Source organism: Mytilus edulis, chromosome 8 (assembly GCF_963676685.1).
Source record: "Mytilus edulis chromosome 8, xbMytEdul2.2, whole genome shotgun sequence".
Taxonomy (NCBI): domain Eukaryota; kingdom Metazoa; phylum Mollusca; class Bivalvia; order Mytilida; family Mytilidae; genus Mytilus; species Mytilus edulis.
In genome coordinates this window covers 17,616,473-17,643,236 of record NC_092351.1, presented here as the reverse complement: position 1 = coordinate 17,643,236, position 26,764 = coordinate 17,616,473, and the positions used below count along the sequence as shown (strand labels likewise).

Below are 26,764 nucleotides of genomic sequence, written 5' to 3'. Positions count from 1 at the left end.
GTCAATGACACTAGCTGTTTCAGCAAACGAAATGGGTTCCGTCAATAAAAAGTCATTAAAAGTATTTTTCGTATATGCATGATTTTGCGTTTCAGAAACCTTGGTTGAAATCTTTTGATTCAACAAATTACTATATTCCGACTTCCATTTATCTAAAACAGCTGTCAGATTTGAATTAACATTCCCATCTTGATCTACGACCTCCATGGGAATTACTGACTTCCGGTTTTCCGCTACCCCAATTTTACCAATTTTTTTCCAGAACTGCTGTTGGTTTCTTTTTGATTCCAACAACAAGTCCTGCTGCATACTAAACCAATACTTTCGCTTACATTTTTGAACCTCCCTGTCAAAATATTTTCTCTTCTGTACATAAACCGACTTCAATTCAGAAGAACGTGAACTATTATTAAATTTATTCCACGTTTTTTCGGCCTTGCACATATCAACCCATAACTTGTTTAAATCATCATTCCACCAAGGTTTCTTGATTCTATGTTTCTTGTTTGTAAGACTACTACCACCTATACATACAGTTTTACATGTTAGTTTGTCATTCATTTCACCTTCTACAGTTTTACAAAACGATGAAAATATATCATTTACGCAACTTTGTTCTTGTTTAATCATATCAAACTTTTCTATAAAAGAATTAATTTCTAAATATATATAATCAGTATTCATAAAATCCGTTGGTATGTTCTTACAATCATATTTATTAAAACTAGACAGTTCTAATTCTTCTTTTTTTAGCAATTCTACTGAAATAAATGAGCTAAGATCAAAATTCCATTTAATCAATGAATGATCAGAAATCAACTTTAAATCCACCCCTGATAAATCATAGCCCGCCAAGGTCACCAGGTCATTTGCTCTTATCACTGCAAAATTGCTAAATAAATGTAAATAATCATATGGTACAATACAATAGTCTACCACTGAACAGCCTTTTGTTGATACACATGTATAATCATTGTTAACAAAGTTTCTACCGTTAAGTATACAACAGTTCACGCTAATTAAAAAATCAATAAATGTGTTACTATAAGAATTACATTTAAAATCAACTACATCTCTTGGACATAGATCATCGACACCAACAATATAATCGTTTTCATCTCCACATCTACTATTAAAATCTCCACAAATCAAAAATGGGCCAGAATTTTGATGCTCATACACCTGTTTTATTAGTGTGTCAAAAAATACATCTTTATCAACCTGCCTGGTTGAGTTTTCCGGAGGCAAATATGCTACACATATATTAAATCTAAAGTCTGAATTTTTATGTCTGAAAGAGACCCACAAAATACCCTCAAATGATGTGTCTAACACTCCAATATCAAACATTTCGTAATAAGATTTTTTAACAAACAGTCCTACCCCACCAGAACCAGTCTTGGCTTTTTTATGTAGATGTTTTCTATTTTGACCAATCCAGTTATAACTATTTACATGTAAAACGTCATCATACTTTAAATGTGTTTCACATACACCTACAATATCTAAATTCAGCATGTTTATACAATCATTTCTAAGTTTATTATTTTCAGAAAAAGTGTTTTTATTCCAATTATTCACATTCCAAAACCCGGCTGCAATCTACCATCTACCCTGTGTCGTGTGCCTTTGTTGTTCACCATTTCTGTCTCTTTGTTCTCGTCTGGTGTCGCTGTTGTAGTCGTTACGTCTTCCAGTATGAGTGTTATTGTGCATGTCACGCTGACTCCTATTTCCAGCGCGATGATGGCGGCTGTTACTTTGTTCATTACGTGAACTTTGCATGTCTCTATTAAAATGACCTTCTCGTCTTGACTGTTGGTGGTTAACATAACGCTTGGCTATAATTTCAGCTCCTCTCATGTCAATTTCGGAGTCAAATGATTTTAAAACGTCAACAATCGTTTGAAAGTTTTTTCGCTCAATACGCTGTTGAACGCTTTGATCTTTGTGGATGTAAACATCGCTATATTGTCGACTGAACTTTAAATTACATTTTGAAGACATGATTTGGTTGAGATCATCTTTTGACTTACATGTAATAATCACTACTCCACTTTTGTGTTCATTTCGGCTACGTTTACGCTCGACACCTAGGGGAGATGACCTGTCATTCTCTTTGTTTTTAGCCAAACGCTTCTTTGTTTTCTTCTTTGCCGTACTGCTCTTCTTCAATATTTGTTCCAGTTCTTTCGTCTTCTTTTTTTCCTCCCTCTCCCTTTTCCTTTGATCCTTTCCCTCTTGTACTTAACTTTTTTTTGTTGTCTCAGAAAAAAAAACATCTATACCTTAAATTATATTTAGGTATATAGGCTAAAGAAGTGTTTTTCTGAGACATAAGACATAAAGCTTTATTTAGAGTCGGTATAAGCAAGCAATTACATACATAAGCTCTGAAGAGCTTTTAAAACCGACATAACAACAAGTAAAACAAAACATACATATCGAGTCATGCACACATATAAAGCAAGAGTTCATATCAGTATATAAACATGCAGCACAAAAGTTCTTTAAGCATCTTAAGTTAAACACATACTGATACATGCAATTATGAGATAAAAACACAAAAGCATAAATAAAATGGTTTGCACATAAAAAGCACATTAAAAGCACATAAAGTTTCTAAAATTAGCACAAAGCAGCAGCAGCACTAAAGTAAAGATAACAAAATATATTTGCCATGCTGAAAATAAAGCAACAAACCAAAAAATAATGAACAGAGATTAACTGGTTTTGCAGGCAAAGCATTGGCATGAGCTGCCAGACCAAGAATTTATCAAGTTCTTGAATTGATTTAAAGATGATTGCTTACGAAGCTCATCTGGTAGATCATTCCAAAGCCTAGCACCCGCATACCTGAAGGATTGTAGGCCATATGCAGTTGTTCTTACATGTGGTAGATCTGCTGTATTCTGGTATCTGAAAGAGTCAGTGTTTTCCTTTAAGTGAATCAAATCATGGAGATATACAGGACAATCTTTATTTATAAAACTTCAATCGCCAAAGATCGCATTCTTCTTATTTTTAAAGATGGTAATTTTGATTTGCAGAGTAGATCTTCATAACTTGCTGAATGGTTTTCATAGATAAACCTTGGTGCTCTCTCTTGGATTTTGTCTATCTTTTTTGTATTTACCTCCCCACAAAAGTGCCAAACTAGTGGGCAGTAATTAAAGTTGGACATTATGAAAGAATAATAAATTGTTCATTGTCCGAGTTTAGTCAGGTGTTTACCTATTCTTTTTAATACATTTAATTGTTTTGATGCTTTTTAACATATTATAGAGACATGTTCATTGAAATTTAGTTTAAAATCTATTGTTACACCTAAAAGTTTAACGTTATCTTCACACTCTATTTCATTACCTTCTAATTTAAATTTTAGGTTTTTGTCTTTAGTTTTTTTTACCTACAGCTATTGCTTAAAATGTTTCTGGATTAGCTTTCATTTTATTTATTGAGAACCAGTTTATTAAAATTTTACTTTCATCTTCTAAAGTTTTAATTAATTTATCTAAATCGTTATCTGCGTATGAAAGGGTGTTGTCATCTGCATAATTATAGAGTTCACTTTTATGAATAAAATAGAAAATGTCATTTAAGGTGGTACCCAACACTTTCACTAAAATTAATTTGGCTCGTTTAATTTTCATAAAATTTTGTCAAAGTATTTATTTTGACCTTTAAACAAAAATATAAAAATTTCAAAATTTTGAACCAACCGTTTGTCAAAAAAATTACACTGGTTATATAGCAGTTTGACTAAAACCCATTTTGATCATTGAGAAGCTTAATATTCCTTTAACAACACAACGTAATTAAAACGTTTAGCTGACTTTACAGAGTTATCTCCCTGTAGTGTTAGGTACCACCTTTAAAAAATATATTAAATAATGTTGCCCCTAATTTTGACCCTTGTGACACCCCTTTAAACATTGTTTGACAATAGCTTGAATTAGTACCTACTTTAACACACTGTTTTCTATTAGTTAAATAGCTTTCCAAAAGTTTAAGAGATGAGGCGGAAACACCATATGATTTTATTTTAGTAGGAGGAGGTCATGGGGTAGGCAGTCAAAAGCCTTGGACAAGTCCATTAATATAGCTGCTACATATTTATTCTGATCTTAAGCCTTTTTCCAATCTTCAATTATTTTTAATAAAGCGGTTTGGCATCCATATCCTTTTCGAAAAGCTGACAGAAAAATGTGGAAAAATTAATTCAAATATTCAACAAGTTGATTTTCTATAGACCTCTCAAAAAGTTTTGAAATCAAGGGCAATATACTTACAGGTCTATAGTTTCCTTTATTAAGACTTACAGGTCTATAGTTTCCTTTATCAAGAGTGTTTGATTTTTTATGCAGGGGTATTGCTTGTGCTTCTTTTAATTTATCTGGGAAAACAGCTGATTCAAACTGAGACTACTATTTATAACACATGTGTTATAGTAGCCTCAGATTCAAATGATTTATTTATTAGTTTAGAAATTGGATTGGATATTTCAGATTCTGATAATTTTAGTATTTTTGAAGAGATTCCGTCTTTTCCTGTTGCCTTTTTGATGTTAATTTGATTTTGATTTTTTTTAACAAACTCTGAATTTACTGGGCTAAAATTTAGTTCTTCTTTTTCTGGTTTATTTTCTTTTATAATTTTAATACTTGGATGATGTTCGTCTATTATAGTATCTATTGATCCGATATCTTTGGCAACATTTATAAAAAAAATATTTTTTTATGAGACAAGTGACAAGAACCTGTGATGTAAAATGGACTAAAATGGATTTTTTTTTTTACATTTCAATCTTTGCTATCGAGTGTTTCTCAAAAATGTGCAACAACTTTTTTATTTGAACCACATATATGTCTCTCGGTCTGCACAGGTGTATAAACAGGTATCTTATTTATATTTCCCGCGTTTTTAACTGCCAGCGATTAATGGCAGGAAGTAGAAACTCACTTCCGTTTCGACTGCTATGATCTCCCCTGTTTTCATTGAACGTCAAAACTGAAGGAAAACAAACGTTTTTTGCAAAAATGAACAATATGAAGGAACTTTTATCATTATGAAACATAGATTGTTGAATATACAAAAATGGCAGTGACTGTCTTTCTTTGCAAATACACACCAAAAACATGGAAAACATGATTTCAGTTTTGAGAGTTGGGGTTGTAATCATTTCCAATTTATAGGACCAGCCTTCCAAAAACAACCTTACTAATTATCTAATTTTTAACAATGTTGTCACTCGAAGTAGATCTGAAAAACATCACAGAAAAGGGCCCTAATCTCATTCAAGATATCCAGGACCAGTTATCTGATTCAAAATGGTACTGGTTCTTCTTATCCATTGTTTTGGCACAGATCTGGGTGATATATTTGACTTTTTACAACTCTAGAGTGGTTGGTCTTATCCTTACAGCAGTCATCAATAGATTTACTAATTTTGGACACATCAGATTAGGTGAGAAGTAACTCAGTTTTGACTTGGTCTGTTCTTTAGTCTACAATATTTTCTTATATACATATTCAAACATTATACAATGTTATAGGGAGAGGGCAGGGGTCGAGTACCACGATTTCTCAAGGACATTGATTTGTCCCAAAAACATTATTTTATATGGTGTCATAATGCTTAAACTTGTATAATTAAACATGCTAGAAGGTCAGTGACGTTTTGGTCGTAAATACTGTAATTAATATAAATACAAGTTTTCTTCAAGAAATCAATTGGCATGATTGGTATGCAAATTTTCCGGTCTCACTAATTAGCGACAACAAGAATTTTAGCGACAACAAGCGTCAACAAGCGACAAGAAGCGACAACAAAGAATTATTTTAGCGACAACAAGCGACAAGAAACTATTTAGCGACAAGAAAACATTTTTTTTTTAATTAAAATTAATTATTGCAATAAATATTAAAAGAATATGCAAAAGAAAATAATTTTAGCGACAAGAAAGTTAAAATTGATAGAAAAAAATGAGACATTATTTACATAATATTTTATCATAATTATGAATAACAGCCAGTGTTACGTTTAATTATTGTATTATGAGATTACTTTTCCTTGTGTTTTAGAACATATTATTTATCGTATAATTTGTTTTTTAAAACTCTTTTCGTGTAATATATATTAAGCTCGCAAAATGAATTATTTGTGCATCATTGTCCTGAAAATATTGACACAAATTGTGAAATACAAAGAACTGAAATCAAACAGGAGGAAAATAAAATTGAAATGTGAATGTTTTCATCTTTTTATTTGTTTATTGTCTCATTTAACGATATTTATCATGTTTATGCGTAATTAATAGAAGATGAAAGGAAATTAATGACAATCTTGAGTTTTCAACAGGTGTTCATCATTTACAATGATTGTATATTCTGGCGCGTGTAATTGTATGGTCTGACGCGTGTACAAAGTTGAAGGTGTTAATTGGATGTTATTGTAGCAATAAAACAGGGGACACGCGACTTGTTAATCTCATTTGATGTTCCACATGTTTGCTTATCAAAATGGTGACCACCATGTACAAAATGTATAAATATTATGTTAGATAGGAATGTACATATTACTATATAATGACTAAAAATAATTAAAAAAAAAAATAATATATGGACCCCAAGGTAGAACCACGTCCTCGTCGTGGGGTCTGGAAACACGCTTAAATAATAAAGATGGCAAAGCGTGGCTGAGAGTTCTATAGATAAAGCATCGAATTGACATAACAAAAGTACACTTAGAGCATAGTATTAAGCAAATGAATCAAAATATTATATTCCATTATGCCCGCTCAATATATATCTCCATTCGTTTATTCATGATACTTTGACTTTGATGGAAACAGATACATACATTATCTTATACATATTCTTCATATTCAAAAATTTTAAAAAAGAAGCTCAATCTCTTTCTTCTTCACAAATGTTAAATTTCTTCATCTACCAATATACTAATATAAACTTCACAATCTCTTTCTTCCTCACAAATGTTTCATTTCTTTGTCTATCTATATAATAAAACATTTTAATTATAGACATATCTGCTCGTATATTTAAAAAAACCCATTAAATACAAATTTCTTTATATCTAATAAAAAAAATGTTTTCTTGTCGCTAAATAGTCTTCTTGTCGCTTGTTGTCGCTAAAATAATTCTTGTTGTCGCTTCTTGTCGCTTGTTGACGCTTGTTGTCGCTTCTTGACGCTTGTTGTCGCTAATTAGTGAGACCCAAATTTTCAAAGTTGTCTACCTTTTGAAAAATTATATCCACCAACTTGTTTTCAACAAGTAATTTGCATATAACTTACAAGACATGCTTATCGATTTCCTGAAGTTGAATTTCATTTTTATTTATTGAGTATAAACATGACAAATATCTTAAAATTATATACTTCAATATTATTTTAGATAGTTTAACACCATATGTGTTCAGGACAAATCAATTTGTCCTTTGGATATCAATTAGTTGTTGTAATCCTCGGGATTGTGGTACCTGGAGTGGAGGGGTCTATATGTGCACCAAGATGAAGGCAATATACATGATATATCCACAGAAAGGAAATAGAATAAAAAATTATATTCTAAATCGTGTTGACAAGAAACATTCATAACAAACTTAAGCTCTTTTGAGCTTTTTGCCGAAATTAATATCAATAACAACACATACAATATTTAAACATATAAAACATACTCTTTAGATATACAAAGTATGGCAGCTATATTGTATGAGCAAATATTTTCATAAATTAAAGCATAGCATATATACAAGCAAAGTACTAATTAAATGCCCATACAGTTCAATTCAGTTTGTTGATTGTGTCCAATATATGGTAAAAGTAGAAGCAAAGTAAATAGGCATCTGTTATAGAAATCAATTGGTTGCATAGCAAAGGGGCAATTTCTATTTTATAATTTAATTGTGATCTAGGATGTGCAAATTGTGGATTGCCATACCTTCAATCACATTGTTGAAATGTGAAAATGTATAAACAAACTTGACTACCCATGATAGTTTTGCTCATTGATGTTGATTAAATCAGTTTATTTTGTAATTAAGGTGGTACCCAACACTTTCACTAAAATTAATTTGGCTTGTTTAATTTTCATAAAATTTTTACAAAGTATTTACTTTGACCCTTTGATAAAAATTTCAAAATATTTGAACCAAGCATTTTATCAGAAAAAATACACTGGTTATATAGCAGTTTGACAAACACTAATTTTTATCATTGAAAAGCTTAATATTCCCTTAAAAACACAACGTCATTAAAACGTTTATGTCATTTTACAGAGTTATCTCCCTGTAGTGTTAGGTACCACCTTAAATGGTCTTTAAAGGCCATTTCAACAATAAACAAGGGAAAAAAATTAGACATATTTACATACAGACTATACATTTGTATGTGTACCAAATAAAAAAGAAGATTCTAGTTAATCACAAATTACATGTAGATAAAAGAAGTCACTTGTCATTGAATGGAATTTCTTTATGATATAAGTTTTAAGCTTGATCACTTCTGTCAGGTACATAGATATAAGAAGATGTGGTATGAGTGCCAATGAGACCACTTTCCATCCAAGTCACAATTTGTACACGTAAACCATTATAGGTCAAAGTATGGTCTTTAACCAGGAGCCTTTGCTCACACCGAACAGCAATCTATTTACACATTAGAACAATTAACCAGTATTTCTGTGACAATCATTAGGGTAAGAAAGAGGGCCCTCAGTATTGAACAATTAGTATTATTGTAATATACCTGAGTGGCAGGTTTATAACTATTATGATTAAAGCATTGCAAAACAACAATCTGTGCAAAAAGGGAGGTTGAAAACCAAGGCCTTAATTATTATGTAATATTGTTTGTTTCCCCAATCCCGACAATGCCAAGCCAGATGTGGGTAGGTAAGTAGCTAGGGAATTTATTTTTTCCAAAAAGCTTGAACAATACCAGTTGATCCGGCAAGCCTGAAAATCAGAAATGAATAAAATAATATATGCCTTAGTTTTGACAATAAATTTTTATGAGTCTGACCTTTTATGCAGGGTCGGTCTGGATTGGGGAAACAGACAATATTTTATTTTAGGCCCAATCCTCAAGGAAATGACCGAAATTATTCTGGAAAACAAACATTTTGTAACAATAATCCCAATCTGCCATTTTGGTGAAACCCATTTCAGTTTAGGTCATGTCAGGCCAATATGACAATGTTTGGAACCTTGATGCAGACAGCTCTTTCAATCTTCCACTAGTGATTTCAATTACTTTGATTTATAAATATGTTATTATCAGAAGTTGAACAATCAGGATAGGATGACACCCTTAATATCTGTTAGTCATAATAGTTTATTTTATTTAATATGTTTTCTGCAGGTTCCCTGTCTTTTTCTGTGTTATCTGGAAAAATTATGTTTAGAGACGTACATCTTATAACTGAAGATTTTACAATGAGAATTCAAAATGGATGGATTATATTTAAATGGTGGAGACCTTTTATACCCAAAACTATAAAAGAAGGTAAGAAATACAGAACTGATTTTATATTTTGTAGATATATACATTTATGGACCATTTGAGTATTTGGACTATATGAGTATTGTCATGGTCATATGCATTCATACATTAATGGTCCAGATACTTACTTTGATGTTCGTTGAAAATTTACTGTAGAAACTGTACATATATGACCCTTCAGGTGTCACAAATTAAAGAGTTTCTAAATAAAAATAAAATTTTGACTAGTTTACATGTAATCATGTGTGAATTTATTTTTACATGATTAATTAAATAAAGTGAATTTTATTAACAAAATAAAGTCATAATGAAAAGAAATAAGAAGATGTGGTATGAGTGCAAAAGATTAATTGATTATGATTACTTGCATTATTTTTTTTAGATTTATCACATATGGAATGTAGAGTTGCCATATTTTTGGATGACCTTGAGGTGCACATTTATAACAGATCTGTCAATTACTCAAATTTAGAAAAATTATTTTCTGGCAAATTAGACAAAGAGGATGAAGTTCAAAATGATTCAAAAGATAATAACCAAGACGGTGAAAAGAAAAGGTAATATATATATCTACAATGCAATCAGACCACAATGAATAAGATGAGGAGACAAGTACAAGATGATTCTATAGCATATACTCTAAACAGCATCAACAGTGAATGAAAAGGTTATAAAGGATATTAAAAGTTATATGGTTCGCAACTGACCCCCTACAAATCTATAAAGGGTTAGTAAAGTCCATAGGGGATGAGGCAGAAGGCAGATTCTATAGATTTTATACACCCTCTATGGTTCGTTGGGCTTAATAGTTGACTGTATAAAAAATTTATTGCCCGCAGGACTCTTAGCTGCAATTTGTAGAAAAATTAACAATGAAACACAACATTAATAGATCATGTCACCATTAATACGTGCTGTGATGTCATGAACCCCCTACGGATCCATAGGGGTCACCACTCGACAGCGTCAAACCAATCACAACATGATAGTTTACCATAGGTGCGAAAAATTAATATAAGTGGCAACTCTACGTCAGATCAATCTATTGGATCACTAGTGAATGAGATACATGGCTGAAAACACTTTTATATCCATTAATCCTCTAAATATCAGCACAACAATGTTAAATCTCCAAATTTGCTAAGGCAAATCTTTGTTCTTCCCTCGCTGGGATTTAAACTCATGCTATTGGGATATAATGACAACACCGCCTGCACTGTGTCAAGTACTTTAGACTACTCTGCCACCTTCAACTGTCAGTCTATATATATAAAATGTTAGAACTGCAGCAAATCATGACACATGAATAAATAAGGGTATAATATTACCAAACAGTAGCTGGTCTGGAATTTTGAACATAGGATCTTGTCTAATAAAGCTTAAATTGCCTTAATATGGTTTTTCTCATGATTCTAAAGTGTAATATGTCCTTGTTATAGACTGTTTTCATTATATGATGATATTATTTCAGATCTGTCAGCAAGAAAGAATTCATGTGGAGAGATTTGATTCCTGTCATCAAAGTACAAATAAATTCTGTATGTATAGATACATATAACTCCTAAAATCCTTAAGATTCTGTTGATTCATTATTATTCATGGGATATCAATTTTTTTGGACTTCATGGATAATGGTAAACCACGAAATTTTCAATGAAATGCAAATTTTCTATAGACCTGTATGCACATGTGTACTTTGAGCTCATGTTCTGCGTTAATTTATATACGTTTTTATCCAAAACCAGACTTTATTAATACTTAATTTAATTTTACTTTGATAAAAACAAAAAACAAATATCCACGAAAAAAATTTCTTTCCTCGATCAACAAGATTGGTACCCATGAAAAAAATAGAATCCACATTACTGGCTTTTACAATGATGGAATAAAGGAAATCTATATACCTACATGTTTTCTGCATATCTAACAATTAAATTTTTTATGAAAATCTATATACTTATATGTAATTATGTTATCTGCATATCATACAAAAACTGTCAACACCTCAAATATTGTGTAGAATTTTTTTTATGATTAGGATAGTTAGATCAGGCAAATTTAGAGACGGTTTACATTTTGTTTTGTGATTAAAGTGTTGTAACATTCAGCTTGAATTTTAAATATATTTTTTTGGTTTTAACTGCTTTTCAAGTTTTTTAAGTTTTCAAACTGTTATGATTGGTGTGATTATTTTATAGAGAAAGTACAAATCTTGCTTTCTAATTTAAAGTCTGGTTTCCTCAGCTCTTCGAAATATTGCCATTGATAAATCAATGCTGTTCCCAATCACCAATATTGTTTCTGTCTTTTTTTCAGGGAAGAGTAGTTTTTGGCAACCACTTAGTACCAAATTCTATGATAGTGAAGTTTGACGATGGAAATTTTACTTACACAACAAAACCAGCGTCTACTCCATTTGATATACTGATGCATGATGCAAAGGGCAAAGCTGAAAACTTTAAAATTATGTTTGTACCCAGTCCTAAATATCATGGACCAGTGGATGAGTGAGTCATTTTTCAATGCTAAATGCATGTATACTGTATAACAAACAATGTGTTATAAAAGACTCAGTCAAAACTAGTAAGGGACGACATCAAAAGTTCAATGAAAGATAAAAAACTTAATTCACATAGTTTTTTCACTGACCCCCACACCCCTTCTTAACTTAATTTGGGAAAAATTTATTGACCAATAGGGATATATGTAAAATCCATTTTAGATTAACAAAAATTGCAGCAATGTTGACCCCCCACCCCCAAACTATTTGATTTAAGTTTTTATCCTACATCGATCTTTTGATGTCGTCCCTAAAGAATGATAGCTGTCAATATGAAAAGAAGTGATATGATAGCCAATGAGACAACTCTCCACAAGAGACCAAAATAATGTTTGTACCAAGTCATTAGTATCATGGACTAGTGGATGAGTGAGTAGTTTTTCCCACCATTGAATTTTAGTTTGTTATAAAAAAGATTTAGTTTTATGCTTGTTTGTTTTGGTCAATGTGATAACCAAAGTTTATGTATTTGAAAATTCTTACCAAATATTAAATTGCTATAATGTACAACAAAAAAAGTCTTACAAAAGTCTCATTCAAAACAAGTAAATGATAGTTGTCAACTTTAATTATTTAATGTCTATTTTTTTTTTATAAATGCTAAAAGATGAACTGACTTTACTGGGTATCATATATGTAAAGATATTTGTTTGCTCCCTTGATTTTTATGTAGTATCTTATTGCATTTAGATATGGTGCTATGGTTTTGAAATTATTAATTATTTTTGGGAAAACAAATGTTATAAAATAAACCTTTGCTTACCTTTTTTGAGAAGGAGAAGTTAGTTATAGAAGTAAGCGTATTTTTAAAGTATTTTTTGACCTGGAGTTAAAATTAATAAATTTTAGGTGCATGTTTACAGCTTATTACATTTTTAAAGCATACATATGAATTTGAAACATGCACTAATATGAATTAATATGTTTGAATTTCAGACCACCACGTAACATGGGAGAAGGATTTGTTGTTTTACAGACTAGGAATATCAATGTACACCTTTTTATGGATGAACCAGGTGGGTTAAAGGTTAGAAGTAAAATTGAAGCAACAAAGCATGTGTAAACTTCTAAGGACTATTCTTGAAAATATAAAAAGGAGAATTGATGGTCCTTTTTATGACCTTTCCCACATGACTATTAATTAAAAATCAAAAACAATTACATACATGCAAATGAGAAAATCTTTAAACTGGCTTGAATTGTTTGTATTAACTGCCTTCAATAATCCCCCACCCATTTTACTCAACTGATGTGTATAACATATAAAATGCATGAGTTAAGTAACTTTTATATAGAATTACTTGGTCAGAAAAGATCTGCCTTTCTTGCTTTGTGTATTGTCTTATTTGAAGGACTTGTTGGTAAATTAGAGATTAGAACACAACCAAGTTGACATTCGGTTATTTGATTAAATGATCTTTGACCATTATTGTGTAGACATTTTAAATGTAAAAGAATTTGTTTATGCATAGAAATACAGCATGTTCCTGTTTGTAATACTGAAATTTTGTAAAACTAATTAAAAGTGGTAGACATTTTTCAGAAAGCAACCTTATGGCAAAAACAATAAAAGGACATCTAAATATCTATTTTTACTAAGTTTTAAAAACATTGCATTTTGTAGGTACTGTTCCATATGAACCAGAAAGTGTACAGTTAGCTGATGGTGAAACAGTTGTACTGAGGACATATCCATGTTTTGGTGTGGTGGCAGGATGTGGTAAAAATACAGATTTTAATTATGGCCCTTGGGCTGATAGACAAAGGTATAAAATTGTTAAAATTAGAATTTTCATTTAGTCTGAAATTACCGGTGAATAAAGGAAAAATGCCTTTGGAATAATCTTAATACATTGCAGTACGAAAAATTCCTCCAAGTGTTATATTTTCAAGTTTCATTAATTCTTCTTTTCTCAAACTTAAGTTTTAAAATTGAAATATTTTAGGTGTAATACCACCAAATCAAACCAAAACCGGTTGTATACAAAAATTGGTCAAAAAAAATAATCCCTTGAATTTGACAGTTGTAGGTAATTAATCCTACATTTTATTGCAGTAAAACATTTCTGTTTCATAAACATATGTCTTGGGTATTTCAAAGCACCATTATTTTTTTCATTTGGGGTTTCTATAGAATATTTTGTAAACTTTAGTTTACATGGTTACTAAATCTTTTACACAGGTTAAATAAGGGGAGAAATTTGATTGGTTAACTTCCAGTGATGGTTATTTTCTTATATGCAATGAAATGTTATGTGAATTTTTTTTCTATAGTACTGGACAGGATAAAACTTTACTCATGCCAAGTGTTTCTTTATTTGAAACAAAGATAAATTCTGCACATTTTTTTTGAAAAGTGCAAAGGGGAAATCAATGGTGTTATTACACCTGAGGGTTGTGTTTTTTTTACCTATATAACCAACTATAAATTTCAGTTTATAAATAATGTATGTGTTCATAAAACTAAAAGGTTTCAATCTCCATTAGGGAAAGTTGATCTAAAACCCATATAGCCATTCTACTAAGGCTTTTTTGTTTGAGGTATATTTTTGAACTTTGACTACAAGCATCACTTTGGTAATTTATTACACTAATAAAGGAAATGAACTTATTCATTATTTTGCAGAGAATTGCTATGGAAGTTTTTCTACCCAGCTGACTACCAAGCCATGGTACCCACCATTGAACCTAAACCTGGTGAACTGAGGCAATATAAAACATTTGAATTTAGAATGAACATGTATCACAGGTCGACCATTGATATACTTTTTACCAAAAATGCTGTAAGTGTCAGTGATCATTCATAGATTTCATGATAGAACATCATCCTGAAATATATTGGATTTATTTGATGTGTAAAATTGTTATGAATGAATATCTCACTTAAATTGGTTGTGATGTTTTATGAAATATTATTTTTATACGAACGCAAAATTTGAAAAATTTTTCGTCGTATATTGCTATCACGTTGGCGTCGTCGTCGGCGTCGTCGTCGTCGTCGTCCGAATACTTTTAGTTTTCGCACTCTAACTTTAGTAAAAGTGAATGGAAATCTATGAAATTTTAACACAAGGTTTATGACCACAAAAGGAAGGTTGGTATTGATTTTGGGAGTTTTGGTCCCAACATTTTAGGAATTAGGGGCCAAAAAGGGCCCAAATAAGCATTTTCTTGGTTTTCGCACTATAACTTTAGTTTAAGTTAATAGAAATCCATGAAATTTTGACACAAGGTTTATGACCACAAAAGAACGGTTGGGATTGATTTTGGGAGTTTTGGTTTCAACAGTTTAGGAATTAGGGGCCAAAAAAGGGCCCAAATAAGCATTATTCTTGGTTTTCGCACAATAACTTTAGTTTAAGTAAATAGAAATCAATGAAATTTAAACACAATGTTAATGACTACAAAAGGAAGGTTGGTATTGATTTTGGGAGTTTAGGTCCCAACAGTTTAGGAATTAGGGGCCAAAAAGGGACCCAAATAAGCATTTTTCTTGGTTTTCGCACCATAACATTAGTATAAGTAAATAGAAATCTATGAAATTTAAACACAAGGTTTATGACCATAAAAGGAAGGTTGGTATTGATTTTGGGAGTTTTGGTCCCAACAGAATAAGGAGCCCAAAGGGTCCAAAATTAAACTTTGTTTGATTTCATCAAAATTGAATAATTGGGGTTCTTTGATATGCCGAATCTAACTGTCATGACTGTGTATGTAGATTCTTAACTTTTGGTCCCGTTTTCAAATTGGTCTACATTAAGGTCCAAAGGGTCCAAAATTAAACTTAGTTTGATTTTGACGAAAAATGAATCAGTTAGGTTCTTTGATATGCTGAATCTAAAAATGTACTTAGATTCTTGATTATTGGCCCAGTTTTCAAGTTGGTCCAAATCGGGGTCCAAAATTAAACTTTGTTTGATTTCATCAAAAATTGAATAAATGGGGTTCTTTGATATACCAAATCTAACTGTGTATGTAGATTCTTCATTTTTGGTCCTGTTTTCAAATTGGTCTACACTAAAGTCCAAAGGGTCCAAAATTAAACTTAGTCTGATTTTAACAAAAATTGAAATCTTGGGGTTCTTTGATATGCTGAATCCAAAAATGTACTTAGATTTTTTATTATGGGCCCAGTTTTCAAGTTGGTCCAAATCAGGATCTAAAATTATTATATTAAGTATTGTGCAATAGCAAGTCTTTTCAATTGCACAGTATTGCGCAATGGCAAGAAATATCTAATTGCACAATATTGTGAAATAGCAAATTTTTTTTTAATTAGAGTTATCTTTCTTTGTCCAGAATAGTAAGCAAGAAATATCTAATTGCAAAATATTGTGCAATAGCAAGATTTTTTTTTAATTGGAGTTATCTTTCTTTGTCCAGAATCAACTTAAATCTTTGTTATATACAATATACAATGTATATTCACTTTTTACTACCAACTGATAAATTAAAATAATCTTTTCCATTCAGTGATAATAAGCAGTTTTTTTATATCTTAATATTTTATGATGTATTTAAATGAGTAGTTATTGTTGCAAACTCCATTAGAAATTTTAATTGAGATTAGTTTTGGAATAAGGGAAAGGGGGATGTGATTAAAAAAATTGGGTTCAATTTTTCTCATTTGAAATTTCATAAATAAAAAAGAAAATTTCTTCAAACATTTTTTTGAGAGGATTAATATTCAACAGCATAGTGAATTGCTCTAAGAGAAAACAAAAATTTTAAGTTCATTAGAACACATTCATTCTGTATCAGAAACCTATGCTGTGTCAACTATTTAATCACAATCCAAATTTAGAGCTGAATCCAGCTTGAATGTTGTGTCCATACTTGCGCCAACCGTTCAGGGTTCAACCTCTGCGGTCGTATAAAGCTACGCCCTGCGGAGCATCTGGTTGTATTTTATTGAAATATATTTTTGTGATCTTTATTATAAAAACTTCCACTTTTGATTTAAAAGCATTTTTAGTATGCAGTCTTTTCCTTAAAACGCCAACAACTTATTTGGCTTTTTTTAACAATCAGAAAAATATATGCAAGCAAAAATTACTGATTTTACAGTATTCCAAAAATGTTTTAAAATTATAAAGAGTTTTCACTGTAATTGTAAACTTTATATTTGAAGGAAACACAAGCCATCCATATGAATGCCAACCCTGGTTCTTACATTGAGATGAATATTCCATGGATGATAGCAGAGGATGGTTATGTTACAACAGTCAAGGGACAGTTTTTATTGGCAGATGCTTCCACTAGTTTACAATATAGATCACTTATAGAGTGTGAGACTTTTGAGGTATTCACCAATATCTTAAGGACATTTTGTGCAGAAAAACTCTGTCGTCTATAGATGAACTCATATGAAGAATTGTTTACCTAGTTTTGATAACATGTATCTTTAGTTTCAAATCAGTTGGACATTTCTATTTTTAAGATATATGTGGTATGCAGAGAAAGTTATGATAGGTGACTTTCACACAATTTACCTTCATTAAATCACAGAGAAAGTTATGATAGGTGACTTTCACACAATTTATTTTCCTTAAATCCCAGAGAAAGTTATGATATGTGACTTTCACACAATTTACCTTCATTAAATCCTGATTGTGAATTTTAAATGACTTCTCTGAAGTTTAAGATATATACACCAACAATAAGTGTATTGACTTCTCTGAAGTTTAAGATATATACACCAACAATAAGTGTATTGACTTCTCTGAAGTTTAAGATATATACACTAACAATAAGTGTATTGACTTCTCTGAAGTTTAAGATATATACACCAACAATAAGTGTATTGACTTTTCTGAAGTTTAAGATATATACATCAACATTAAGTGTAATGCATTTCATCTGCTGGTTTATTGATTGATATATATTTTAAAGGTGGAAAACAAATATTTTTTTCTTTTGATGTTGTCTAGATTTTTGTATGTGTGTGATTCCAGTCATTTTTGAAAAGTTGAAATGTAGAGTAATTTTATTCAAACTCTTATTTATACTGGAGATCACAAACAGTGCATCAGCTCTTTTACAGCCTCATTTGAAAATATTCTTTACTTGTGCATACTTATAAGACTTTTTTTCTAATGATATGTTTTGTTAAAACTGTAATTTTATTTTTCAGTTTACAGTAACAGCTTCATATCCACTGACATGGAATGATCACCAAGATTGGGTCTGTGATTTCATTGCATGTAAAGCTACAGTCTTTCTCATATTTCATCTCAAACATTTCTTCAAAGGTGAGTCAAAATAGAAGCAATATCATATTTTGCCTTCTTTTCCTTTGCCAAAGGGTGTTTGGTGACCTATAATCATCTTGGTAGATTTAAGTTGTGTACCTGTTTCATTGACAATTATCCTATCTTCTTGAAATCTTTATTCATGTATAAAATAACATCCTTGAAGATGGAAGTATTTTAAATTTCAAAACTCTGGAAACCTAATAAAAATAATATTATAAGAAATCAAATTGTGTTTCTCCCGTAAATAAGTGTATATCGTCGCTGGGCTTCTAAAATGTTGTAAATTACAAATTTTTCAAGAAAAAAATTTCTCACAAACAGGTTTTGAAAATTTTGGCAAAATGCATGCTTCCAAAATGTTGTATGTGAACTTGAACATTTTTGTAAATAGCAGTGAAATAAAAACGTTGACATTTCTGGATTATCCAAGAACTTAAATTATTTTCACAGAAATAAAGAAATGTACAATTATTTTTTTTCCAAAGCCATTCTACAACGATTTTCAAGTTTTCATACCACATTTTGGAAGCAAACTTTACAAACAACTGACATTGGAAATTTTGTAATATGTCTTATTTCACACATTTTGATTGATCTAACTGTGTGCTATTTTGTGATACCAAAGATTTCTTCCCGCCCAGACCATTGGTGTCAAAAAGTATTTTTAGCCAAAAAAGTCATATACGACATTTTAGAAGTCCAGCGATGATATGCATTATACATTGCACACTAGTACTACTAGACATGTTAATGTAATTTTTCATAAACATAAAGGTATTTAAAAGATTATATTGTCCAGGTGAAATTGAAGTATTATTTAATAATTGCATACTGATATATTCCAACACTTTTGATATATTTCAGATTTAATGGAGGATTGGTCATCTGAAGAGAGACAGGATATTTTCCATTTTGTACCGTACACATGGACAATCAATCTTATTATTAAAGAATTTGAACTTGTACTGCTGACCAATGAATATAACTGGATCGATACTACATCTACTCAAACTGAAAATGGTACAATTGGCTTAAACATTTACATGTATTTGTAGCATGTCAGAAAGAGCAGTTGTTATCCTTCAAATCATTGTTAACCAATTATTTTGCTTTTTGATGTTTGTAATGACTTCCTGAAAAATAGTACAAGGGAATGAATTTGAAGTTGTTCATGATTTGGCGTGAAACTAAATTAGAAATGAGATATTGGTCCGGATAGTTTATGTGACATCAAAATAAGTTAGTCTAAACATATTTTATAGTTGAAAAGGACAAATTCATCAGACTTACATGTATGATTTTCAACTTTGTAACATCTTCACCAAAATCGTTGTTGTTCTGTTTGTTTTTAAGAAGTCAGAATTACTGTTGGATTTTGTTTAATTTTGTAAAATGACAAGGAGAATTCATTTACCATAACAAAGACAAACTTAAACAGTTAATTCAATTAGCTATCAGGTTTACAGTACAATGTTTCTGCAGTCTTGAAAATAATTTCTATCTATACATGTAATTTTCTATTTGTAGCTCATATAGCTTTTGCTGGTCAGACATTAGAATTATCACTGGTCTTACCCTACACAGATTATTTACCTTCTACAGTACATATTGGGCTGGTTATAAAAGTGAGTAGAAATAAAAATGTTGAAAACCAATGAAAATAATTTTTTACTATTTTTAGATTTATTTGGAATTCATTACCTTTTAAGATCTCCTTGAAAAGATCTGCTGAAGAGTATTGCCATGACTTTTTAAGTTTGTTGTGATATATAGTTTTAACATATCTCCTCCTTGCAACCACTTTGCCTGTTTGACATCATTCTACTATTCATTTTTTTGTCCAACAACAGCACAAATAATTCATTGATAGTTGTTTGCCTTACTATTCAATGTCACCTCAAATAAAGCAACATGGCATTAGCACATACCAAAATTTATTGTGAACTACTGAACATAACATAGAATATGATGTAATAGCATTTTATCTTGGAAACTTTTTAGGGAGAGAATGCCTACTGTAGATTTTACCTACCCGAGTCCAACACAAGTAGACAAATTGTTTTAGCTCTATCTAAAAACATGAAGATAATGGACAGAAATGGGAAAATAATAGAGAAACCTTTCAAACCAGAGAAACGTCAGTGGAGAAGGTTTACTGAAGAAAGGTAGGATTTTGTTTTATAAGACAAGTAGTATGTCTAGTTTGTATAATTTAAATAGTGAATATACAAATGCAGATAAAGACCCAGGATTTTGAAAGGGAGTGGGGGCATGAAAAGGCAGCTTTAGGATTGGGACTTGTTAAAAGCCTACTAAGAATTTACCATATCATGACATGTATATGTAGGTCCATAAGGACTGGGTTCAAATTGTATTCATTTTTTAAAACATATTCTAGTCATGCATATAAATGTAGATTTACCTTAGTTGCAGCAATAAGTTTCATTAATCAGACAGTTTATGAAAGTTTGTTTATTTCAATTATATGTTTATTTCTGAATAATTATACCCCACTTTATTATACCACCACTTAAAGTAAAAAAGTTGTGGTATACTGTTTTACCTCTGTCCGTCAGTCAGTTTGTCCATTCATCTGTCCCATGAATATTTTTGTCATATCTTTTTCAGGAACTACATTACAAGTATTTCTTAAATATATTTTCAGGAATTATATAAGTCAGCTATAATGATCGTATGATGCATTTTCAGATTCATCACTCAACAACTTCCAGTTTACCGAACACTTGTATTATTTTACACATAATAGCCAAGAGTCACATTTTTCTTAGGAAGTACTATACATAGATATCTGATATTTGATTTTAGGGTTTATATAGGTCAGCTATACCATGTAATTCATTTTCAGATTAATCACTCAAGAACAAGTTTCCTGTTTACTGTACACACTTGTGTAGTTTACACCATTTTACACATGATAGCCAAGTTGAAAATTTTCGTCACATTTTTCTCAGGAACTGCTATACCAGCATTTCTGAAATTTGGTTTCAGGGTTTATATAAATCAGCTATACTGTGTGATGCGTTTTCAGATTAATCACTCAACAACTTCTTGTTAACCGAAATATTTCGGCAGGGGTATCGTATCACCAGTGGGTAGTAGCTCACAGTTTCACTTGTTTAGCATGATTGTCTGTGAAATGAGAAATGGGGTAATCACCAATTAGAAAGCAGTACAAAAACACAAGTTTGACAAAAAAAATCTCCCAAAAAAACAGTTCAATTTCTAGTTCTCGACTATGAATGGTTAGCAGGAGTTTTAGTCTACATGAAGTCTGATATTTTATGTTGAGTTGCTTCAAAAAAATTACAGGAAATTTCTCTTGAATGGTGAAAAATATTCATTTGTTGACAAACGCATAACTCAGATTTCTTGGCAAGCTTTTAACACCAACAACTAATTTCTTCATTGACCAAAAACTGCTGGCCTGGTATACTTTTAAATTATGATAAATTGTAATTAATTGTGTTATAATTTTCTAGTGAAGGTTGGATTGACTGTTGGACTACAACACATGTAGCAATAAGTCTAGGATACACTTATCATCCAATGCCGTTACTGGAAGATAAAGTGGAAACAGGAGAATTCTCCACCAAAAAGAAGAAAACTGCCCCAACTACACCTATCATAGAGGAGGAGATAAATATACCTATGGGACCGTTCAGTGGCAAAGTGATTAGAACAGATCCTCCTGAGGGCTTTGATCCAGCAAACATGGAACCAGATTTGATAGCATTGGAACTGGAAGTGGCTCCATCTATGTTGTGTATATATGGATCATTACTTAGGAATTTTCTCCATGTAAAAGTGAGTTTAATGGGTAATTTTCACCAGAAAAATATGAAGAGAATACGGAAAAAATATTGTTTTAATGTTATTCTTTTGTGCCTCACTGCAGAACATAGGAAGAAAGAATATTCATGCAATAACCCTTTTATTGTATAGCAATATAACATTTTAAGGTAAAAATTGGTTTAAACTAAGATTTTGTTGTTGATGACGTCATGAATTTTGAAGATTTATTGCACTAGTGCAATATTAGAATTTATTGCACACTAACTTTTGGTTACTTTCTATGGGAAATATTATATTGCTATGCAATAATATCAGTTACTGTAACATCTATCACAATAAATTGCAACATGATATGATAAAGTTCTAACAAATTAAATATTGAAAGCATTTTAAATATTGAAAGGGTTATTTGTATGCAAATTGGACATTGCAATAATTAAGCTGGAATTTTTGTCCATAGCTCATGAGCAGTCACAATAACTGATGCATGCAATAATTTCAGAATACAATAACAAGATGAACAGCAAAATGTTCACAATAATTACTATTATTGGGGGAAGAAATATAAATCTTTTATCATGAATGAGCATTATAAGATCATGTCTTTAAACTTGATGGAAATATGTTTGAAATTTTATTATTATCTTATATAAATTGGTAATTGTTTATTTAAACTCACTTAAAAATGCACAATGAAGAAATTGGGCTAGTTCCTTTAAATTCTAAAATGTGTTGGAAAGTGGTAAAATTCATCATATTAACCTAGTCTCACCTTATCTTATATCTTTTCAGGAAAATTATTTAGGTGAAGACCAAGTATTTACAGATTTTTATGATACTCCTAAAGAGAAGAAGCTTGGTGAAGCTGCTGATGGTCCTTACGTGGCTGAAGCTGAAGTGAGACCATTTGATGAAAGAGAATACCGTCCATTTGCAGTGACTGTCTCATTAGTTATTAATGATATTCATGGACATCTTGTTAAGGTAAATCAAGAGAAAACTACAAACATATGAAATTAGATATTTTACACCATTATTTTGTTATTGAAAAAATCATTTAAAAAAATATAGACCAAAGGACAGATGCTCATTAGGGCTGTCTCATGAAAATATACATGGTACCTAGGGAAGGCACTTTAAAATTAGAATGAAAATGGGGAAACATTAAAGACACAATTAAATAGATTTCTGCTTCAGTATGTGATATTTAAGATGCAGGAACTTGATATTATGAAATATTGTTATTTTCCAGAACTGTAACATTGATGATCTACCATGTCCCAGTATATTCCTTGAACGGCTATGTTTTGAGATGGACAAGACTTACTTGGAGACTAAGTTACAATTACTGTTGTCCCCAGCTGTACTGGTAGCTAAAGATACATACCCGGTAGGTTAAGTTTAATTATATATTACACTTCTGTATGATTTAGTAACCATATAGTTTATATACTTGCTCTGTCAGAAACAGATCATTAGAATTCTAGTGAAGTATACACCAATTAATATTAGTTAACATGTTGGTATCATTTTGCAAAGTACCACATTTGAAGTTTAATGGAAAAATGTAAAAATTATAATTGACGTTGATGATTTTTATGCCCCACCTACGCTAGTAGAGGGGCATTATGTTTTCTGTTCTGTGCCTCCGTTCGTCCGTATGTTCGTCCGTCTGTTCGTCCGTCCGCTTCAGGTTAAAGTTTTTGGTCAAGGTAGTTTTTGAAGAAGTTGAAATCCAATCAACTTGAAACTTAGTACACTTGTTCCCCATGATATGATCTTTCTAATTTTAATGCCAAATTATAGTTTTGACCCCAATTTCATGGTCCACTGAACGTAGTAAATGATAGTGCGAAATTCAGGTTAAAGTTTTTGGTCAAGGTAGTTTTTGATGAAGTTAAAGTTACATCAACTTGAAACTTAGTACACATGTTCCCTATGATATGATCTTTCTAATTTTAATTCCAAATTAAAGTTTTGACCCCAATTTCACGGTCCACTGAACAGAGAAAATGATAGTGCGAGTGGGGCATTCGTGTACTATGGACACATTCTTGTTACATATTTAATTGTTTTTTATGCGAGGCAACATTGGCATTAAGCCTTATCCTAGTTTGTACATCAGTACGTCTGTCAGTATACGAATATGGGGAATGTCACGCACATATCTTCAGAAAGAAATTAAAATTTCGATCTAAGACCGCATAAATCCACCCCTGACAATTTACAATCACCATAATTAACGAGAAATCTGTGAGCTTCTGTTCATTGACTACCTCTATATAGATATAGAAAGATGTGGTATGAATGCCAATGAGACAACTCTCCATTACTGTCTAGTAACAATTCATAAAGGTAAACCATTACAGGTCAAGGTATATTTACCAGTAAACAGGACGGAACATAAGTAGAATAGAGACCATCAGGAGTACACAAGCTCAGCTGACCCTCCATAAAAAAAATCAAGCGAATGTCAATGGTTACTTGGAAAACTGGTGTTACATTACTATTAGTCAATAATGTGATATGAAATCGGTTATAAACTCAAAATTTGCAATACCGGACCAAATATTAAGTGACTGACTGACTGAGTAAAACAAGATTTATGAAAACGTAAATTTCTACGTTCACAATTTAATTGTCATTTCATAATATCTGTTTTTATTTTTGTTTTATTTTCAGGGGTCGTGCAAGACTTTTTATATATTGTAAAACAGTTTTCGTAACTAACCACTAAAATCAGAATGAGATCCTTACAAAGTTATGTTAATTTTCCTGGGATCCCATGTAATACAGTAGTACCTACGGGTTGGGGCCCTGACTGTTTATGCATGCTTCGGCAAAATTTATAGGTTGCAAACAAGAAACATATATTGACACAAGATATTAAATAAACTAACCTTTCACTTGAACCATTATATCTATCTTTCATTAAGAAGAATCTAACTTGGGCTGTTTTCTTTGCCGTGCCATTATGAAATAACCAACCCAAACACTGGTAGGGCACTTTCACCTACTTCGTGGGAAAGCGAAGTAGGGATGTTTTTGAACTTCGGTTATCAAAGAAGTTGTTTATAAAAACTGCAACTACAATGTCACAATTGTTTTACTTCAACTGCTAAAAGCCTATGATATTTGTCCTCAAACGCAGTACCGCGTTGCCACCTTCCTTTTTAGTATAACATATTTATAGAACTTTTAAAATAAACCGTATGTCAGTTGATTAGTAAGCACGTTGATTCTGTTAAATTACTGTATTATATACTTCTTTGAATGTTAAAACGGATGGAATGCAACGACTTTAATTTTCGTTGTCTGTTCAGAAACTTTATTGAGCAGAGGACAACCTATGGTTTACAATTTTTAGGGGGGCGCACGCCTGCCACGCCCCCGCCTGAATCAGCCCCTGGATTTTATACGTTTTTTAAACCATCTTAAATGAAATAATGTCTGCATGTTTACAGAGAGAAGATGATAACAAACATCTGAATGAAGGTCACCTTGGGTTGTCAGGACTACAGGTCAGAGGTCATGCAATGTTTTCTCATGAAGGATTACCTATGGAAAGTGAGACTTTGGAGTATGCATGGCTGATAGAAGTTGTTATAGGAGATTTAACAGGGAAGCTGACTAGTTCACAGGTACTTATCATATAAGTAAAGTGTTGTCTGTTAACAAACATGCTTTGAATTGTTATAAAGTATTGTAAATTGATGATGATAAAAAGGTTTTAGGAATAAAAAAGATAGAAACATGTCATGTTGCTAAATTCTTCCTTTCTTCTTGAGTTTCATTAGATTAGACAAGGGATGTAGAAGATATATGTTAATATTTTAAGAATGCCAAAAGGGGAATTTTAAGATTCTAAATTTCATCCATGTAATCCTCAAAAATTGGTATCCACACAAAATAAATGAATGTACATTGATAAAAAACAACGTCAACAATAAGTATTTGTTTTTGATTTTGTCCATCCATTTTTAAAGACATCAAAGATATTAATGTGATTTACATTGCAGTTACAGAATTTAGTAGAATTTATCCAGACATTTATCATACTGGTAGAAGACCCAGAGAATTGTTTACAACCCTCCAAACCAAACAAGCTGTGTCAGCACATGTTACCTCAGCCTCAATGTAGGATGTTACCTCAATACTCCTATCACTGTCCATTATCAGAGGACATTAAATATGAAATGGTCAGACTGTCTGTGGATTCAATCAGCTTCTTCTTAGTAGAATCTGGAACAGCTTTAAATCTTCAGGTGAAGTATTCAATTATTATAGAAATAAGATGATGTGGTATGATTGTCAATGAGACATCTCACCACAAGTGACCAACTGATCTAGAAGTTAACATCTATAGGTAACTGTAGGACCTTAAACAATGAGCAAAACCCATACTGCATAGCAAGCTTTAATGTGGTTTAAGATTGATTTGGTCATTTTATTTTGTGAAATACTTGTAATGGTATGATTTAATGTAAATTTATTAGAAATTAAAAAAAACACTTTTTTATCATAAATTTTTAATTAATATATTTACTTTTCAAGCTGTAACAGTTGTTTGTTTGTGATACTTGAGATGGTTGTCATAGTTATTATCTACTTAT

General features: G+C 31.2%; 1 protein-coding gene across 2 annotated transcripts in view; it reads left to right on the top strand.

Annotated features, from left to right (window-relative positions):
• Positions 1 to 4,956: 4,956 nt before the first annotated feature.
• LOC139484966 (bridge-like lipid transfer protein family member 1) overlaps positions 4,957 to 26,764 on the top strand; it is an 84,102-nt gene continuing 62,294 nt past the window's right edge. For both annotated transcript variants that reach the window (XM_071269036.1, XM_071269035.1), the window contains exons 1-18: positions 4,957 to 5,467; positions 9,384 to 9,527; positions 9,907 to 10,081; positions 10,996 to 11,062; positions 11,841 to 12,031; positions 13,021 to 13,100; positions 13,709 to 13,850; positions 14,711 to 14,867; positions 17,216 to 17,386; positions 18,218 to 18,335; positions 19,203 to 19,358; positions 19,866 to 19,963; positions 20,340 to 20,503; positions 21,839 to 22,163; positions 22,944 to 23,135; positions 23,404 to 23,541; positions 25,616 to 25,792; positions 26,171 to 26,416. In XM_071269036.1, the coding sequence (XP_071125137.1) occupies positions 5,242 to 5,467; positions 9,384 to 9,527; positions 9,907 to 10,081; positions 10,996 to 11,062; positions 11,841 to 12,031; positions 13,021 to 13,100; positions 13,709 to 13,850; positions 14,711 to 14,867; positions 17,216 to 17,386; positions 18,218 to 18,335; positions 19,203 to 19,358; positions 19,866 to 19,963; positions 20,340 to 20,503; positions 21,839 to 22,163; positions 22,944 to 23,135; positions 23,404 to 23,541; positions 25,616 to 25,792; positions 26,171 to 26,416 (2,967 nt within the window). In that variant the 5' untranslated portion in view covers positions 4,957 to 5,241. The remainder of the gene's footprint in view (positions 5,468 to 9,383; positions 9,528 to 9,906; positions 10,082 to 10,995; positions 11,063 to 11,840; positions 12,032 to 13,020; positions 13,101 to 13,708; positions 13,851 to 14,710; positions 14,868 to 17,215; positions 17,387 to 18,217; positions 18,336 to 19,202; positions 19,359 to 19,865; positions 19,964 to 20,339; positions 20,504 to 21,838; positions 22,164 to 22,943; positions 23,136 to 23,403; positions 23,542 to 25,615; positions 25,793 to 26,170; positions 26,417 to 26,764) is intronic.